The sequence below is a fragment of the Trifolium pratense genome, linkage group LG5, assembly GCF_020283565.1.
Source record: "Trifolium pratense cultivar HEN17-A07 linkage group LG5, ARS_RC_1.1, whole genome shotgun sequence".
Taxonomy (NCBI): domain Eukaryota; kingdom Viridiplantae; phylum Streptophyta; class Magnoliopsida; order Fabales; family Fabaceae; genus Trifolium; species Trifolium pratense.
In genome coordinates this window covers 26,265,729-26,286,743 of record NC_060063.1, presented here as the reverse complement: position 1 = coordinate 26,286,743, position 21,015 = coordinate 26,265,729, and the positions used below count along the sequence as shown (strand labels likewise).

The 21,015-nt window shown below is 34.4% G+C and overlaps 2 protein-coding genes across 2 annotated transcripts; both read left to right on the top strand.

Annotated features, from left to right (window-relative positions):
* Window positions 1-4,914: 4,914 nt before the first annotated feature.
* LOC123886340 lies at window positions 4,915-5,691 on the top strand. Its single transcript, XM_045935667.1, has one exon. The coding sequence runs from the start codon at window positions 4,915-4,917 to the stop codon at window positions 5,689-5,691; it is 777 nt and encodes a 258-aa protein (XP_045791623.1).
* Window positions 5,692-17,248: 11,557 nt separating this feature from the next.
* On the top strand, window positions 17,249-19,688 carry LOC123887084 (heavy metal-associated isoprenylated plant protein 39-like). The gene is made up of 3 exons (XM_045936366.1): window positions 17,249-17,561; window positions 17,963-18,038; window positions 19,115-19,688. Exons 1-3 carry the CDS (start codon window positions 17,556-17,558, stop codon window positions 19,468-19,470), a joined length of 438 nt encoding a protein of 145 aa, XP_045792322.1. The 5' UTR covers window positions 17,249-17,555; the 3' UTR covers window positions 19,471-19,688.
* The last annotated feature ends 1,327 nt before the right edge of the window (window positions 19,689-21,015 follow it).

Here is a 21,015-nt window from a genome sequence, read left to right as displayed (position 1 = left end):
CCTACACTTGGCCTTGGAATGCCAGTATTCGAACCTGATAGGTACACTTCGTCTAGGGTAACATCCACACCTTTAACTACTGCGTCTGTTTTGTCATTAAGACAACAAATGGATGAGAGTAATCATGAAATGGTTAACCTCTTGACGCAGCAAATTGGTACTGTGTTTAATCCATTAATTCAAAATACCAATGACGGTTACCAAATGTTAGCATTTCAAATGAGTCGAATTGCTGATTTTTTTGGTACACCCCCTCCACCACCAAGAGTAAATCCTGTTACTCCACAAGTAATATTACCTGCAATGTCTGCAACTCCAGTGCAACAAAGGCCAGCTTATGTGGCCAATGAAACAGTTCCAAACCCAACACCTGCACCAATTATACAAGAGGAGACTCATTACCCTTACGAGGTTAATCAAAATCCTCAAGTGATAAATCAAAATCCTCAAGTGGTTAATCAAAACCCTCCAGTGGTGATGGTTATGAGAAACCAAGATGCTGATGAGGTGGTTCGAGAGGTTTAGAACAATAACTTACTTGGCCAAAATAACTTGACTAACATAGTAGAAATGATTCTGGCCCAAAATGGTCTGAACACAGGTTGTCGAAGACCAAATTTTGTCTCTGCATTCAATGAGTATGTGTTGCAAACAGAGTTGCCAAGGAGTTGGAAAGTCCCAAAGTATACTAAGTTTGCTGGAGATACTAGTGAGTCGACTTTGGAACACATTGCTAGGTACTTAGCTGAATCTGGGAATTTGGCAAATAATGAAAATCTGCGAATGAAGTACATCCCCAATTCGCTTACCAAGAACGCTTTTACTTGGTTATCAACTTTGCCTCCCAATTCGATTCATAGTTGGACCCAATTGGAAAGAGTTTTCCATGAACAATTTTATATGGGCCAAACCAAAATAAGTCTCAAAGAACTAGCCAGTGTCAAACGAAAAAACCAAGAGTCAATTGATGATTACTTAAATAGGTTTCGTTTGCTTAAGGCCAGATGTTTTACCCAAGTGCCTGAACATGAGCTAGTCGAAATGGCTGCTGGTGGCCTAGATTATTCGATCAGGAAGAAATTAGATACACAATACCTTCGAGACATGTCACAATTAGCTGATAGAGTGAGATAGATCGAAAGGTTAAAAGCTGAAAAAGTTAGAAATTCTAAGTTTCAGAAAAAGAAAGAAATTAGTTTTATTGACTCTTATGACAATGAAATTGATTATGAAATTGATGACGAATACTTGGAATTTGAGGACAGTGATGTCAATGTGGCTGAATTAAAGCCTGGGCCTCCTTACACATGTAAACTGTTGAGGCCTTCGAATGGAAAAAATCCAGTCGAACCCAAAAATGACAAGTTTGTCACAAAAACCTATACTTTTGATATTACAAAATGTGATGAAATTTTTGATTTGTTGGTGGCTGATGGCCAAATAGTTGTGCCAAAAGATATGAAAATACCACCAATAGAACAAAGAAAGAAAAAGGGTTATTGTAAGTTTCATAACTATTTGGGACACAAGACTTATCAATGTGTTGTTTTCAGGGATTTGGTGCAAAAAGCGCTGAATGAAGGAAGGCTGAAATATGCTGATAAGGCAAAGCCTCCAATGAAGGTGGACGCAGATCCTCTGCCAACTGCTGATGCCACCTATGTCGAAGTTTATGACTGCAACATGGTTGAAGTCGTAGATGCTGCTGCTCAGATTGAGGTTGTACCTGAAGAAGAGTATGAGAAGAGGGTGCGTGAAGTGTATCCCAATGCTGAGGAAGAATTGGTGGACTTCCTGAATAGGTGCAAACTCAAGAATTTTGAAGTGATGCTTTGCCCCAGGTGCAGCGCTGTGTGTGATAAAGAGGCTACTGCAGGCCTTCAAAGTGTTGTGCCTTATGCTGAAAGCAAAAGAAAATGGCCAAAGACTAAGCATAATCAAAAAGCTTGGCCATACAAAGGAGCTAACTGGGGAAAGCCTATTACCAAAGGCCTTTCGATTCATCAGAGGCTAGGCCCCCAAAACACTTTCAAGCCATCTGGAAGAGCACCCATTAACCAGTGGGTAAGTGGGCAGTATGTGACTTTCAATAAGAGAATGATGGAGAATGGAAGTTCAAGCAATGTTAATGTTAACATTGTTTCTGAGCCTAAGGGTTCAAAAGTGGTAGCTGGGAATGAAAAGATGAATGCTGCCACAGAAGCCAATAAGTACTCTTATAGAAACAATTATAAGGGGAAAAATCCTATGACTCGCACTCAGTGGCGAAGGTTTCAGTGGAAGAAGAAATTGGCAAGTAAAGATGCTGAGGCTGGGGGCAATCCCGTCATGGTAGAAGGCGAAAATGACATGGATGATGATGACCTCTTAGATGAGGGATCAGATTTCGACGTAATGGTTAATGTTGTGTCCATCTTGCCTTTGGAATATGACATTCTCTAGGGGCAATGCAGTTGGAGGTTTGTGTTGGAAGCACAGTTCGAAAAACCCTCTTTATGGTCATTTCTGCCAGACCTAATTACAACTTGTTATTAGGAAGGGAATAGATTCATGGCATTGGGGTCGTTCCCTCAACTATGCATCAAAGATTAATCATTTGGAGAGAGGATGGTTTAGTCGAAAATGTAGAGGCGGATCAAAGTGCATACGTTTCAGAAACAGGCACTGTGACTCTCCAGAATTTTGATAAGAATTTGGCTTCGATTGCTCCTTGTGGTGAGCAAGATGCTGCCTTCGATCCAAATGAGGTGGTGTCGAAAAATGTATACCACTCAGTCAAGCTGCATCCAACCCATGGCTTTTGTTAGGAAAGAGAAGATATTGAAAAGCCCTTGTTTGAGGATGCTTACCCATCAGCTTCTGGATGGTTCAACTTCAATGAATATGATGATTAAGTCCCCAACATGGGATCGGATTACGGCTTATGCAGCCGAAAATAGAATCAAAATGGCATTAGAGGCCATTAATTTACAAGAAAATATGGCTGTCGAAGCCAATATCGACTCAGGAAATGAAGTGGCCTTAGAGGCTAGTGATTTGAATAATGGTGAGAAGCAAAGGTTGGATTGCATTTATGATGATGAACCTTTGGGTTTTGAAAAAGATCCACACAGTTCAACTCAAAGAATGCAAGCCCAAGATCCTTTGCAGGAAATTGATATTGGAGATGGCTCTATTAAAAGACCAACTTATATTAGTGCCAATATTGATCCAAGCTTAAGAGATAGAATGGTCGAATTGCTTAAACATTACAAAGATTGCTTTGCATGGGATTATAGTGAGATGCCTGGGCTAAGCAGAAACTTGGTAGAACATAGGCTGCCACTTCGACCAGACAAGAAACCTGTAAAGCAGCTTCCAAGGAGGTTTGCACCAGAAATCATGACAAAGATCAAGGCAGAAATCGAAAGGTTGCTCAAGTGCAAGTTCGTTCGAACAACCAGGTATGTAGAATGGTTAACAAATATTGTTCCTATTATTAAGAAGAATGGATCACTTAGAGTTTGTATAGACTTTAGGGATTTAAACAATGCTACACCAAAAGAAGAATATTCCATGCCTGTGGCGGAAATGCTAGTTGATTCAGCAGCAGAGCATGAATATTTGAGCATGTTAGATGGCTATTCAGGCTATAATCAAATTTTCATTGATGAAGATGATGTGTCAAAAACTGCATTTCGTTGCCCTGGTGCCTTAGGCACTTATGAATGGGTAGTAATGCCCTTTGGTTTAAAAAAAGTTGGGGCAACATATCAAAGAACCATGAATTTAATTTTTCATGACTTTATTGAGATTTTTATGCAAGTTTACATTGATGACATTGTTGTGAAATCCTCATCTCAGGATGAACACATAGATCATCTTAGAAAATCGTTTGAAAGGATGAGGAAATGTGGATTAAAAATGAATCCACTAAAATGTGTTTTTTGTGTACGTGCAGGAGATTTCCTTGGCTTTGTTGTGCATAAAAAGGGCATAAAAATCAATCAAAACAAGACAAAGGCTATCATGGAGACGAAGCCTCCAGGAACAAAGAAACAGCTTCAGTCTTTGCTAGGTAAGATCAATTTTTTGAGAAGGTTTATTTCAAACCTAAGTGGGAAGGCTCAACCGTTCTCTCCACTGCTAAAGCTCAAGAAAGATGATGTATTCGAATGGGGAATAGAACAGCAAAAGGCATTTGATGAGATTAAGACATATTTGTCGAAGCCTCCTACCTTAATGCCTCCTATTTGAGATAAGGCAATGAAGTTGTATATTTCAGCATCAGATTCAACTATTGGAAGCATGCTCGCTCAAGAGGATGAAAATGGCGTAGAAAAAGCTATTTATTATCTAAGTAGAATTTTAAATGATGCAGAAACTAGATATAGTTCAATTGAAAAGCTTTGTTTATGTTTGTATATTTCTTGTACCAAACTTAAGCAATATATTAAGCCAGTTGATGTTTATGTCTATTCTCACTTTGACATTATTAAGCATATGTTATTGAAACCAATTTTGCATAGTAGAATTGGAAAGTGGGCTTTGGCTTTAACAGAGTATTCACTAACTTATCAATCTTTGAGGGCTGTCAAAGGCCAAATAGTTGCTGATTTCCTTGCTGATCATTCAGTAGTCGAAGCTCCAGTAACTTATGTAGATTTTGAGCCCTGGATTTTATATTTCGACGGCTCAAGGCATAAACATGGTACAGGAATTGGAATCTTGATTATTTCTCCATTGAGAATTCCAACAAAGTTTAGGTATAAGATTAATGGGGCTTGCTCCAACAATGAGGCTGAGTATGAGGCTTTAATTGCAGGCCTAAAGATTCTTTTAGACCTGGGGGCAAAACATGTTAAAATAAGAGGTGATTCTGAATTAGTAATAAAGCAATTAACAAAGTAGTATAAATGCATTCAAGAGCATTTGATGAAGTACTTTGTTATTGCATTTTCTTTGCTAAAACGTTTCGATTCATGTGATATTCGGCATGTACCTCGAATTGAGAATCAAGAGGCAAATAATTTAGCTCAAATTGCTTCTGGTTATAAGATGACAAAAGAAAAACTAGAGGAATTAGTTGAGATTAAAGAGAAACTAATTTCATGTGAGCCAATGCCCAATGTGTCGACAGCATTTGAGCAGCTGGGGGCAAACGAGCAAAGTGTCGAAGGAAACCTTGAAGTAGTAGATTCGCACTTTGATGAGGTGATGGCTGAAATTTTCGTCATTGATAACTTAGTTGATAATGATTGGAGGAAACCCATTGTCAACTACTTGGAGAATCCAGTAGGTACAACTGAAAGAAAGGTTAAGTATAGAGCCTTAAGCTACACAATCATTGGGAATGAATTGTTTAAGAAAACACCTGAAGGAGTTTTGTTGAAATGTCTTAATGAAAATGAGGCATATGTAGCAACTTCCAATGTTCATAGTGGGGCCTGTGGCGCCCATCAAGCAGGCCACAAAATGAAATGGCTTTTGTTTCGACAAGGGTTATATTGGCCTTCCATGCTTAAGGATTGTATAGAGTACGCAAAAGGGTGTCAAGAATGTCAAAAACATGCAGGGATACAACATGTTCCCGCAAGCGAATTGCATTCGATTGTCAAGCTTTGGCCTTTCAGGGGTTGGGCCTTAGATTTAATTGGCGAAATCAGGCCAGCTTCATCAAAAAAATCAGCGCTATATACTGGTTGGAATTGATTATTTCACTAAGTGGATAGAGGCTGTGGCTCTAACAAATGTGGATCAGGAGGTTGTGATTAATTTCATCCAAAACCACATTATTTATAGGTTTGGGCTCCCTGAAACTTTTACTACAGACCAAGGGACAATGTTTGTGGGACGAAAAATGCAAGACTTTGCTGAACAAGCAGGTTTTAGGCTGATAACTTCGACACCTTACTATGCTCAAGCAAATGGTCAAGTCGAAGCAGCTAACAAGGTCATAATTGGTCTAATCAAAAAACATATTGCTCAAAAGCCAAAGAATTGGCACAGAACTTTGGATCAAGTTCTATGGGCATGTAGAAATTCTCCTAAGGAATCAACAGGTTCAACTCCTTTTCGACTGACTTATGGTCATGATGTTGTATTGCCTGTGGAGGTTATGATGCAATCAATCCGAGTGCAAAGGCAATTGGAACTACCTACTGACCATTATTGGAACTTGATGTTAGATGAGTTGGTAGATGTAGATGAGGAGAGATTGCAAGCATTAGATGCATTAGTTCGACAAAAAGAAAGAATTGCCAAAGCTTACAATAAAAAAGTTAAACCTAAAGCCTTTAACTTAGGAGATTTGGTTTGGAAAGTTATTCTTCCCATGGATAGAAGAGATAAAGTCTTTGGGAAATGGTCTCCTAATTGGGAAGGACCATTCAAGATCTCCCAGGTATTATCCAATGGGGCTTATGAGATTGAAGAATTAACGCCTGAACAACGTTCAGTGAACATGAATGGCAAATATTTGAAGAGATATAAGCCAACGTTACAAGAAATACGCATAAAGAACGAGTAGTTCAGAATTAAAGATGCGAAATGGTAAAGAAAACTGCCAAGAAAATAAAAGTTTATTCATTAAAAATAAAACATTACAACCAATCATTCAAGAATGATTCAAGAAAATACAAGAATGGTTGAATGTTGCAGGATCACCACTTAGGGTTTATCCTAGTCCTCAGTTTCTTCTTCCTTAGAATCAGAACTGGAGTGCTCAGATGCTTGAGAATCCTCTTTCTCAGAAGAAAGAGATCCTGGAAACTGCTCATCAGGCTCCCAGGTGCTGAGGAATTCAGCATAGTCTGAGTCAGTATCGTCTGAGCTAGAGGAATCAGAGGAGAGGACGATGGTTTCCACTTCCTTATCTTTTACCCTCCTAGGGTGAGGAAATCTGGTGCGTGGAGGTTTGAAGGCTGGTTTCTTGATTCTTCCCCTTCCAAGGGGACGTTGAATTTTGGAGTCTTTGGTGGTAAGAGATTGATCTTTCTCCCTATTCATTTTCAAAGAATTGTTTTCTTTTGGTTTGATCGATTGTGACAATGGAATAGAGAGACTCTAAATGAGGTATTTATAGAAGGAGCCACAAGGGTTAAATAGCGCGCTTTAAATGCATAAATGGTTACAACCATAATTAGTTTCGCATTAGAAAGTGTTGGTTCAATAAATGATCAAGTGGGTGTAGTCAGTTAGATTTGACTGCATTGAAAACCTGTTTGTCTTATCCTTCTGGAGAAGTTATTAAACAAACTTGGAATGTTGGCCAAAATTAGGAAAAGCAAGCAGTCGTGGATCCTAAGAATAAAATAACTTAGGCAAAATAGGAATGTACAACATTAAAACCAAAAGGAGGCATACATTAAAAAAGGTACGCCTAAATTGTTCGAATGTAAAGATAAAAGGCAGTTGTTCGAGTGAGACAAAGGTAATAATAAAAGCACAAATATTGTATTAAATTACATAAGTCCTAAGAGCGCTGCTGTGACGAAGAAGGTGGCTTCTGGTTAGCTGCTTTGAATTGGTAATATTGGTTTCGAATGGAAACCAACTTACGCTACAACACTTCCTTGTCGTTTGCAAGACGTTCCACTTGCCTCTGAACAGCCAAGCCATCACTATAATGCTGAAGACCTTCATGGGCTAGCTCATCAATCTTGACCCTGTGAACTTCGACAGCCAATGCAGTAAAATGCTCCTTCTTGGCTTCCTCTTGTCGAATCTTCTCTTCCAACTCTTTGATCTTAGATTGCCATTTGGTGATGTTGTCTTCACAAACCACAATTTGGTTGAGGGCATCAGAAGAGGTAGCTTTGACCCTCGTGACTTCTGCATTGCAATGGGCTGCTTGGTCGAAAAGACGTTGTTGTGCAGAAAGTTGAGAGTTCAGAAGCTCATCAGTTCTGGTCAGGAGTTGAGATTGATTGACATATTGCTCCAAGTAGGCCTCTGCTTGAGTGACTAGGAAGAAAGTTGTTTCGCTGGTCCTAGGATTTTGGAGCTTATTGAACAAGGCTTTGATGTTGAAGTAGATGGAAGAATCACGCTCGAGCAATCCTAACATGTCTCCATCAAGAATCTCTCTTTTAAACCTCAGCTCATGATCAAATTGCTCTTGCTCAAATGAGCTTTCCTTGTCCTCAGCATCAGGGTTAGAGGTACCATGATTTGAAAGGAGCTTACTAAGTGCATCCGCTGGGGCTAAATCCTTCAACTCTTTAGCTAGTTTAGCTGGCAAAATGATGGAAGGAGGAGGTTTTGAAACAGAAGTACCTTCCTCACCATAAGAATCTCCAGTTTGGGAATCATTGTCATCAGAGTCGAAGTTGTTGGTGTTCATAGAACCAGAGCAATGGCTTGGCCCACTTGGTTGTGGCTGATTGGTAGTGGAATGTTCACCTTCGAGAGGTGGGCCTTGCTCATTGGCAACCCCTACATTGTGGCTAGCTTCAGCATTAACAGCATCCAATACTTGCTCATTTGGATTTGGCATTTGTGCTTGAGCCAATAAAGGGTTGGGTTCAAGTATAGCGTCTCCTGCGCCAAGGTGAGGCGAGCTAGTGGGCTTAGGAGATGGTGATTTGTTGGGGATAGGCGTTTCGACAGGCTGAGGAGAAGGAGTCCTTTCTACAGTGTCCTGCTGTGTAGCATTCAGTTCTTCAACTACATCCTTGACCACTTTGCTGGGAGAAGGATCTTCCTGAAGCACAGGTTGTGGGGGATTTTGTGGCTGGAATAGAACAAAATTCATAAGGTAAGCAGGAAGTTAAAAACAAGGAAAAGCATTAAGATCCAGAAGAGAGTGCTTACTTGTACATGGCTATCCAGATCAACCTCAGGCACCTTAGGTGTTTCTGCTTCGACAGCGCCTGTTTCAGCTGGAGTAATTGAAGAGGAAGGCTCCTTGTGCTTCTTTTTCTTCTTTTTCTTTTCTGATTGATCTTGTGGAGGATCTTCAGAAGGTCTAGAAGCTTCTTCCTGTGCTGCAGAGTCAGTGGGGTGATTTTCATGAGAAGCTAGGTAGCTGTTCTTCTTGTCTTTCTTCTTCTTCTTTTTCTTGTCCCTAGATGGTTGATCAGAAGGAAGAGGATCTTGCATGGTGGCAGCTGCGGGTTGTTCATTGATGGTTGGAAGAGTGGTGGTGTCCTATAAGCCATATTTCAATAAGTTTGCATTCAAGCCAAAGAACAATGAAAAAGCAAGCTCATGGCCAAAAAGTTACCTCATTTGGAGTGCTCGAAAGAGTAACTTGAGTAGGCTTCTATTTCTTTGAAGAAGAGGGAGCTTCAACTGGGTTTGATCTTTTGCGCGTGGTAACCTGAGAAATGGCATAGCAAAAAGTTAGCCAAAAATCCACAGAGGAATGTGAAGTGTATTTAAAGGTAAAATGCTTACCCCTAGCTCAACCTTTGTTGGTGGAAGAGAAGGTTTATTAGAGCTGCTGGAGCCAACTTTTGATTTGCTTCCTACATAAGGAAATGCACATGAAATGAAAATGTGTACAAACTGGGGATTACACAAGTATGGTTTGAAGCAAAGGTTACCTCTGGTGTTTAGTTTGGACTTAATCTTGTTCAAAATGGATGAGTCGAATACATTAGAGATAGTAGTAAGCAAGACATCCTTGTCTACCCGGCGCCCTTCATAATGGAGAGACCACCATCTGGAGAATTCCCTAGTGCAAGCATGAGAAGATACAAATTCGAAAGGGGTGAGCTCATAAGTAGGCTTGTCGAAATGTTCCAAGAACAAACGATATTGAGGCTCTGTCATGCCATACTTGCCTAAGCAAACATCCCTTTCTTCTAAGTATATGCTCTTTGGGAGTATTTGGGTTAGGCCAAATTGGTGAGATACCAAATTTGGGAAATAACCAACTAACCCAAATTCTCCAGCAGCTGGTCCAACTCGACAAGAGAGGACTGTAGGCATCAAGTAAGCCCTCCAAATGTTGGTGATCAGTTCTTCATAGTCTGGTAGAGGAGGAAAGTGATGAACAAACCAATAAGGACCAAGTGGTCTGTCTACAAAAGGAGCAAAGCTAGGTTTGAATTCCTTTAGGCTCAAAAAGACATTGAAATATTGTTGGAAGACTGCATCATAAGAAAGGCCCCTCATCCTAGGAACCAATCTTGCTAGTCTAGTGCCTTCGACTTGGCGCGCACTAGATTCAACATAAAATTGCTCTAGCAAGAAGAGGTCTAACTCCGTAGGGAATATGGCATTCAACCACAGTTGCAATAACTAGAAGGGGCCAGGACCCAGGAAGGTAGATCCATCACCTGTTTTCTTAAGGTGCTCACAAGCATCTCTCATGGATTCGTAAAGACATACAAGGATGAGTCGAGCAAAACTGAATTGCTGACATTCATGAAGCTGAATGGCCATGGGGATATATTTCTTGGCCACCTGAAGAGATTGGGTGCAGAACACATATTGGGATATCCAAAGAGTTAAGAAAGCAACATGCTCTTCAGCACTCACTTCATCATCATCCTTTTGGTTTTCCAGGATGTATTTGGAGTAGGATTTGTGGTGAAAGTCGAATTTGATGTTGTCAGAAGCTTTGAAAGGGTCATAAGTATCCCCAATTGGTGATAAACCAGTGATAGCAGAAACATCAAGCAAAGTGGGAGTCATCACACCACATTCAAAGTGGAAAGTGTTGGTAGAAGACTCAAAAAAGTGCAAAACAGCAATAATAATCTCTTGCTGGTATTTGAGGCCTGTCCTAGAAAATTGAATAAGGTCATAAATACCACAAGCTTGCCAAATATCAGCTTTATCACACTGTACTCTCTCTAACCAAGCAAGATATTGGTCATTCAAAGAAGGAGCTGATCAAAATACCCTGTTAGGTGCCTTGATGTAACTAAAGTTATAAGGTTCGCTGATGAAAACCCTAGGAGCACAAGGTTTGTAGACAGGGAAAATAGACATGGTGTTGGGGTTTCGGTTCTTATCATCTGGTTTAGGTCCACCGAACGCATGCACCAGGTTATTAATAGAATATGGGAAGATTACTTGACTTTCCCAAATCTTTTGCAAATCAAGTCTTAGTGATGGTTCTGGAACCGTACCTTCTTCGTAAGTAGAGAGCGTGTTGGTGGTCCACTTTCCAGCGTAAGGAAGTAGCTTCCTAGTGTTTGAGCTTGACGCCATTGATGAAGTTTAAAAGTTTATCTAAGTTGGTGATTAGGGTTGAAATTGGGAATCGCGAGACGATAGAACAACTTTAACATAAATCGAGTGAAAAAGGGAGTGATGGGTTGAAGTTAAACAAGGTTTCAAAGTTAAAGATGATTGAAAGCGAAAGATTCAGCAGAAAATCGCCAAAGTTAAGAAAGAAGATGAACAGTTGAAAGGTTTGGGAAAAAGAACAGCGAAGAAAGGAGTTGCCTATATATAGGGGCGCGTTATTTTGGAATTAAAATAATTCAAAAGAGGAAAATAACAACTTCTTCAACTTCCTACGCTGACAAGTGTCTAATCCCCTTTAAAGGTGGCAAAGAAAGTAAGTGTTGGAGCCAATCCTAAAAATTTGGATATCAGGATAGGAGAAAAGAAACAAAAAGAGAGATATCTCTTTATACTTTCAAAAATGTCACTTCCTCTTTCGATAGACACAATCGAAAATGACATTTTTGGGGGGCAATTTGTTGGGCATAAATTTGGTATTTATCAATTAAATATAATTGGTGGGTCCAATATTTATTTGAAGGTTAGGTTGTTAAAATAAAACTTTCAGATATTGTGTCGAAGCTTCAACTATGTTGAAACGGGAAAGAGTTTCGAAGGCGTCGAAGTTAATGCTTGTAGGTTAATCTGCCAAGGAGCGTGTCGAAACGGCGAAACAAATCAAAGGGTCAGTTGGTCCAGGCCCAAAAGAAACAACAACGGCCCAATAGAGTATTGGCGCGCACTGAAGAAAGAAGAGTCGAAAGTGGAGAACGTGGGTCGACGTGGCAAATCGAAGAGCGTCCAGATGATCAAGAAGCAGTTACCACTTCGCCATAGTATTTATAGTAGTTTTTCATTCAAAACAAGGGTCACAAAATTTTATACAAAACTTTCTCTGAAAATTCTAAGTACTCAGCGATCGAACGAAAGGAATATCGAGGAGAAGATGTATGTTTTGTGAACCATTTACTTTGTAATTGATTTTCATTCAATGCAATTTACTTTCCAGCAATGTTCTTTAATCTTATTTAATGTTTGTTTATGAAATTGCTGTTTCGAGGCGATTCGAACTAGCTTTTTCTTTCATCGTTTGCAAAAGATTTAATTCTTAAGTGTTTGTTATACTTTTTGGACGAACACTCAAACATTTTTCTAAGTAAACAAAACACAAAATTGTCCTGAGATTTACTAGTTGATCTCGCGAGTTTAAATACTTAAACTAGCGGTTATTTACCAAATTTCCACGTAAACAGCAGCCCAATCACATATCATCTCCTCGGCGCAACTAATTACACGACTTTGAGTATCAACCGTGTTATTCCAAACCTTATTGTTGCGTTGTTTCCAGATACTCCATAAAATTGTGGTAACTTGAACTGCATCTTCATCATTTAGTCCCCACAAGAGATTAAAAATGACATTAATAATATCGGCTCCTTGCACAACAGCCGACATAACAACCGTCATAAATGTTGTAAATATGACTACAAATGTTGTTAATGCTATTATATAGTTTGAAAATTTAAATCATGTGTACATGCAAAACAATATAGCATCTATATACCAATTCAAAACAATATAGCATCTATACAATAGCACTTAAAAACCGCATGTGGTGCTGTAACATTAATTAGGAACATCCTGAGGATGATCAAGAATTATCTTGACCTTTGACTTGTGTAATTGAAATTAGTTAGATTTTATTTAGGAAAATGCTAACGAGGGATCTGAAGTACTTTTTAAATATTTTAAATAGTAATTTTATTATAATTTTTTTATGAAAATATGTAAAATCAATGCATTAGATCAGAATTGAAATATTTCATTTTTTGATTAAATAGATTCTTTAAATAAAATGTTTAAAGAGTGCTTCAGAGACACGTGTTAGAAAAATTCATTTATTTATATCTGGCTTAATTAGTAAAATGGTCCCTTAAAGATATTTTTGGTTTCAGATTGGTCCCTTAAAGAAAAAAAGGTCCAAATAGGTCCCTTAAAGAAAAAAAGTCTGAATAGGTCCCTTAAAGACATCTCTGTTAATCAGTTTGGTCCTATTTAGACCTCTTTTTAGGGACCAAACTGATTAACGGAGATGTCTTTAAGGGACCTATTCGGACTTTTTTTTCTTTAAGGGACCTATTTGGACCTTTTTTTCTTTAAGAGATGACCAATCTAAAACCAAAAATGTCTTTAAGGGACCATTTTACTAATTAAGCCTTTATATCTTGCACGTTTATTCATCCGGGACAGCATGCTTTTGACACTAATTATCAACTCCCAAAAAAACTATATCTAACACAATAATTCTCTTTTTCTTTCTTTGTTTAATTTTTTTCCTGCTATGTTTACCGTTTTTTTTTCTATTATTGTTGTTTTTAGGTTAAGAATGAGAGAATCAATATCCAAAATTTTCGCATGAAAGATATATAAGTTCCCGACACGAAGCCACAACTCCTAATGTGAGAGCGACCGAAACGGCCTCAACACTGATATAAATGTTGAAATCTAGATCTTATTATCATGCATCAATCATTATGATGTTGACCGTTAAGATGCCCATAACTTGAATAAGTATATTTACATCGTGAAATTCACCGGACACTTGTGTTTATATATATATATATATATATATGAGCAATTGACGTCACAGATGATGTTAGTATTAGTCTAAGCCATTGACTAGATGATTTGGTCATTGACTAGATGATTTGGTCATTGACTAAGTGGGGAATATTAATCTTGATTAATCATTCCAATTTTCCAACATGGCAATCAAACTAATCACAAACTTTTTGGGTGCTAATTCTCAAAATGATAATTCTCACTTCATGTCCTTACATTGCAAGTGCACCCACTTTCTTAATAGAGAGGAATTAAAAATGTTTTTATAATTCTAATTCTAAGAGACAAAAAATAATTTTTTTTTAATATAATGTAGTGAAAATTGTCTTATATAATTAATAAGAATGAAAGGTAAGGTGTTTTCTTTTCAATTGTTTGTGCATTAATTGAAGGGTAAATAGTGTTATACCCCCTGCAAAATAGGCAAGTTTTGCGTTACCCCCTGCAAAATATTTTTTTGAGATTACCCCCCTGCAATGTCAAGATTCCTTGCGTTACCCCCCTGGCTCAACAAGTAGGCATATGACATGGAAGAATCTTGACGTGGCATGACACGTGGAAATTAATTTATTTTTTATTTATTTTTAATTGCCAACTCATTAATTAATGTGGGTTTTTAATTAAAAAAATGAAAAAAAAAACTTAAAAGTTGTTATATTTTTATGAACTTACTTAAAAGAAAGTTTTGTTTTTTTTGACTAAAAGATTTTTTTTTTGACTAAAAGTTGTTATTATATATAAAAAAAAAAAATTCTTTTTTTTTTTTGACTAAAAGATTTCTTTTTTTTTTTGACTAAAAGTTGTTATTATATATATAAAAAAAAAAGATTTCTTTTTTTTTTTTTGACTAAAAGATTTTTTTTTGTTTGACTAAAAGTTGTTATTATATATATAAAAAAAAAATTTCTTTTTTTTTTACTAAAAGTTGTTATTATATATAAAAAAAAACATATTTTTATTTTTTTTTGACTAAAAGTTGTTAATATATATAAAAAAAATTACTAAAAGATTTTTTTTTTGACTAAAAGTTGTTAATGTATATATAAAAAAAAGATATTTTTTTTTGTTTGACTAAAAGTTGTTATTATATATATAAAAAAAAAAGATTTCTTTTTTTTTTTTACTAAAAGAATTCTTTTTTTTTTGACTAAAAGTTGTTATTATATATATAAAAAAAAAATTCTTTTTTTTTTTGACTAAAAGTTTTTTTCTTTTTTTTGACTAAAACTTGTTATTATATATTAAAAAAAAAATTATTTTTTGAGTAAATAATAACAACTTTTAGTCAAAAAAAAAGATTTTTTTTTTTTATATATAATAACAACTTTTAGTCAAAAAAAAAAACTTACTTTTAAGTAAGTTCATAAAAATATAACAACTTTTAAGTTTTTTTTTTTTAATTAAAAACTCACATTAATTAATGAGTTGGCAATTAAAAATAAATAAAAAATAAATTAATTTCCACGTGTCATGCCACGTCAAGATTCTTTCATGTCATATGCCCACTTGTTGAGCCAGGGGGTAACGCAAGGAATCTTGACATTACAGGGGGTAATCTCAAAAAAATATTTTGCAGGGGGTAACGCAAAACTCGCCTATTTTGCAGGAGGGTATAATACTATTTACCCTTAATTGAATGAATGTGACCTTATTTTAAGCAATTATGATTGATTTGGTGGTGATTTTTTTTTTTAATAGCAAATTATTAGTTGTTTGTTACCCATCCCACCCTCTGGTGGTGAATAATTTGAGTAGAATGCACGAGGTTGTAGGTTCAAATTTTATTAGCTTTATTTTAAAAATAAAATTTGACTTCTCTATAGGGAATAATTCACTATAGTAATATCAACTGTTACTTTAAAAAAGTAAATATTATAGTATAACAAGTAATTATAGGTTTTTCGTAAAAAAAATAATAATAATTATAGGTTTATTTCAATCAAAACTATTAATTTTTTTATGTTACACTTTAATCATTTTAGATGATCTAAATTAATAACTAATGTATCTAACTTAAATATAGGTTAGATATATTAATTTTTCAATAAATCTAAAAAATAATTTTTACTTATAAATAAGGTCTGAGGGAGTAATTTTTGACAAATTAAATAGGAGTCAAAGCTAATGGAAATTGGAATAATAGAAGATTCAGAACTGTTAGCGCATGACCCATATTTAGTCAATGATGGATTGGTAAAAGAAATTTTCCTTGAATAACTCTTGGAAATTGGAATATCTAAAAAGTATTTGACGAATGTTCTCGAACTAAGATATGTGATGTAGAAGTCATTCATTCGTACTGTAGGTTTAAGGAACTTAAAAATGAAAAAATTACATAGAAAATAAAATAATCATGAATTTTAGATGAATATTTTTATATTGAGTTTCTTAACATGTACTCCCTCCGTACCACAATATATGTCGCTTTGACAATTTTACACATATTAAGAAATGTAATTAATATTGTATGAAAAAAGAGATTATGAATTGATTTACAAAATTGTCCTTCATTTATGGTATTGAAAAAATAAATTGAATAATTGAAAGAAGATAGAATAATAAATAGTTAAGGGTATAATAGGAAAAATAACATCAAATTTTTCATTGGTAATATAAAGCGACATATATTGTGGTACAAATTTTTTCTCCAAAGTGACATATATTGTGGTACGGAGGAAGTACCATGAAGGCGTGTGTTAGTTTTCTCCTTAAAATAAAAGTTTAATTGTATTTTAAATCATTCTATTTTTTTTACATAATTTATGACTATGGTTCTCTTATTTAAAAATCAAACATTTTTGTCTTCCTAATTTTCTACAATTTTATCCTTGATTCCAATTTATCACCATAAAACGATGATGTGTCCTATTTTTTATTAGCTAACATATAAAACACTAATGTAACAACAAAAACGCGGTATATAACAATGTTATGTCCTTTGTAAAAAGAAATGTTATATCCGCAAATTTTTCATTAAAGATAAAATAACCTCTATAATGCACTGTCCTTCGCTATAATTTCTTCCATGGATTTGAATTGAGTTATGTCATGATATTGTGAGATCAGCAAAAATTAACCAAGGTTAGTAGTAGTATTTTTTTTAATACAAAACAGAAATGATATATAAACACAATTTTTAGACACAAATCAGACAAATATACATTTTTCCATTTTTAAAATAATATATTATTTTTTATAGATTTGCATGCATATTTTTTTCCTTTTGTATTTATATACGTGTCCGTCAAATTTATGTTTAAATAACACAACTCAATACAAAATGCATGTATCTATCATAATGATACCATCATTGAAAAAATAAACATTAATTATAAAGCACTTAATAAAAAGTAATTCTACTTTCTATAAGAAGTTAATCAAAGGACCACCCCTTAATTCAAAAAAATATTGTGGCAGCCTTGAACCATCCGGTCAAAATCAAACCAGCTACTGCCATTTTTTGTGTGTGTGGGGTTATGCTCAGAAAAAAAAAAAGGGTGATTCTTAGCTATACTTCATTCAATTCTTATAGCTGCTCATTCTGACTATAAAGCCAACTACTCCATCATTTTTCACCTCTTCAATAGTACTAGTAGTATATACTACTAACATTTTCATATTCATATAATTATTATAATATTTTACTATATAGTTTTCTTATTTCATTCCCTCTCACTTCTTCTATCTCTAAAGTCTAATATATCTTCCTTTCAATATTTTCCAACATACCATTATTTGATCTGCTTAAAGTTGCACAACATTGAAACAAAATGAAGGTATGATTCACACTTTCTAACTTTGAATCTTCTATGTGTTTTTTTTTTCTTTATAAGTTCCTTGAATTTTTAAAATTAATTCCTTTTATTATTCTCCATGAACTTTATGCCTTCCCTTTTCTATATATGTAAAGATCTAGGATAGTATGAATTAAAAATAAGATGACCCTAATTAGGATCTTGGTTTAGATTTGATTTAAATTTCATGTTTTCCATTAAAGTATAGATTTTTTTTGTTGGTAGAAAATATTGGTTTCAATTTCAAGTGTATATATATTATATTTTTATTACTAATTTTTTATTGGTCAAGTGTTTGTTTGTTTTTCTTAATTTTTTTTTTTGATCAAATTAAGGTTTATTTTGAATTAAGATTAAAATTAGTTCTTGATTTCCACTTGTAGAAGTTTGTGCTCAAGTTAGAGTTACAGGATGACAAGGATAAGAAGAAAGCACTCAAAACAGTTTCAACTCTTTCAGGTACCAAATCATTCATTATACTATTCTTCACTTTGGGTTATTTTTTACAATTTTGCCTTCTATCGTCAAAAAATGGATTAGAGAATAATTTGTTGTTAAACTTTATTGGTTAATTTTAATATCTCCACAATCTTAAGTATCTCATGTTTACTTAGTATTTAAATTTTAATTATTTTATGCTAACTATAAAAATTCTAATATTTTTGTATTGTATTCCAATGATCTGCCTAATTTTCAAACTAGATCATTTGTCTTCTCATGTTAAACTTCGGTTATTGGATTAATCTAACAGTTGAGATATAATAGATTCGTTGTTAGATTAATCTAATTGTTCGAAGTTTAGCTTTTGAAGCAACAAAGGGTCAATAAATTTCTCCCCTTAAATAAAAGGCATTTTCTTAATACTCCCATTATTTTATAGTTGGAATTTGGCCATTTTGAAACAATTAGCTAAGCTCTTATTTTAAATCATATATAAAGGTATTGTCAACAAATTCTCAATTGGTAAAAGAATATAAATTGCAATGGCTTTTGACATTTATGTGAGTCCTATATATCCACCAATAGTTCTTGTTTTGATAAGCTTGTTCTAATTGTTGATTGGCCTCCTTCACATTTGAAAGTTATGCTCAAAATTTTCAAATAATAAATTAGTCCCTTTAACTGAATAACATGAATCAATTTATTCATTTTTCCAAATGTAGTACCACAATTTCATATATTTTTCTTAATTCAGCAAAAAACTATTTTTAAACCAATGTATATACTATATAAATCGTTCACCGATTCTGATGGATATTTACAACTATAGATATTTTGAAGGTGTGACTAAATTAATCAGTGTTATTTATGAAATACTGATTTGCTATTTCGTAAATTTAAAAGACTAAACTCTAGGACTAATACAAATTCAAGGCTTTCAAATGTCTTACTTATTATGCAATTGAAGGTGTGACTAAATTAATCAGTGTTATTTATGAAATACTGATTTGTTATTTCGTAAATTTAAAAGACTAAACTCTAGGACTAATACAAATTCAAGACTTTCAAATGTCTTACTTCAACAATGTTATTAGGGATTGATGCCATCTCAATGGACATGAAAGAAAAGAAATTGACAGTGATAGGAACAGTAGATCCAGTAAATGTGGTGAGCAAATTGAGAAAATTTTGGCACACAGAAATAATAGCTGTTGGACCAGCAAAAGAGCCTGAAAAGAAGAAAGAAGAACCCAAGAAAGAGGGAGAAAAGAAAGAAGAAGGAAAGAAAGAAGAGGGAAAGAAAGAAGAAGAGAAGAAAAAAGAGGCACCCCCACAACCAGATCCTATTCAAGAATGGGTTAGGAATTATAGGGCATATAATCCCTACATGACAACACATTACCATGTTCAAAGCATGGAAGAGAATCCTAATGCATGTGTCATTTGTTAAATAGCAAAATGTCCAAAAAAGAGGGAAATATATAAAAGTTTCTAAGTATATGTTAATGGATTTAATTATCTTTCCTCACATAGTTTCATATAGGTGGCCACATGCAACAATGTAGGAGCTCTTGTATATAATATGGTGATGCCTTGTTGAAACATTATTAATATTAATGTGTAGAGAGAAAGAATAAAATTTTGGGGATTTTGGTTTTGAAAAAAAAAGTGTTATAATTTATACCCTTTTATGTAGTTATTTGATTTAATTTATATGAATTTTAAGTGTAAATATTTTTATATTATCTTATCAATAAGAATTTAATTTATATGCACCGTCAGTCTAAAGTTATTTTGCACATGCGTCCAATAATATACCGACACATCATGTATGATAATTAAAAACACATGATGTGTCACATTCATTAAATGATTTGGCAACGCGTCATTGGATGTATGTGTAAAAAATATTTACACCGACGGTGCACAACAATTAAACTCTATCGATAAACATGTTTAATTTTAATTGTAATTATTTTAGCGATAATATATACAAATGGTTGTGATTAATTGTGTAAAAAAATTTACATTAGAGAAGAGATGTTTAAACATAAAAAGTTGACACTTTATAGAAAATGTACATTTGACTTAAAGAGAGAAAAAAATTAAATATAAACCAAAATTGAATGATACATCATGATGTATTGATGTGTGATGTCAATTTTTTTTTGTCAAATAACATTTTTATCTTAGAAATACGTATTAAAGTATGATTAAAGATAATTATTAATTTTTTGGACAAATTGTGTTTACACATCCTCAACCACTAAACCATAAATATTTTGAGCTTGTACCATTGTCTTTGTCCTTCTTGTGGGACATGGGCGGCTGAAAAGCATTGTACTCTATTATGAGGTTGATTGAGATCTACTTTTGTTTCAAAGTTGTCTTTCTATTCTATATTACAAATGTGTGGTAAAAAAAACACACATGGGAATAATCATGGTATTAGTTGGCCCCTTAGAAGTTTAGAACATCTATATGGTTATGTGGTCTATAATATGATTTTACATAGTGATATTATTTTGCCTCACCCTCAAATACAAAACTTTGTTGTTTATTCTTCATTTCAAAAGACAACAATAAACCTAAACTACCTTAATTTTGGTAACCAGTCACGAATAACATTATAATGAATACGAATTTTATAAAATTCACCGTTGGATTGAAAGTTTAGATCATATAGATCATTCATAGAAAAATTTAGAAAAATTGAAAATTGTTTGATATGTTATTGAGACACATCAAGATTAACGGTTTATTAAATAACATAAATTTTGATGGGTCTCAATAACATATCAAATGATTTTAAAAAAAAATTAAAAAATTTATGGATGATCTATACGATATAAACTTTCAATCCAATAGTGAATTTTGTAAAATTCATATTCGGTAAATCACTTGTCTACGGTGGACCACTTGTGGCATTAGCCCCTTAATTTTTGTTTAGATGTCAAAATTGTAATTACAAGCAAAAATACTTCGTAGCCGCAAT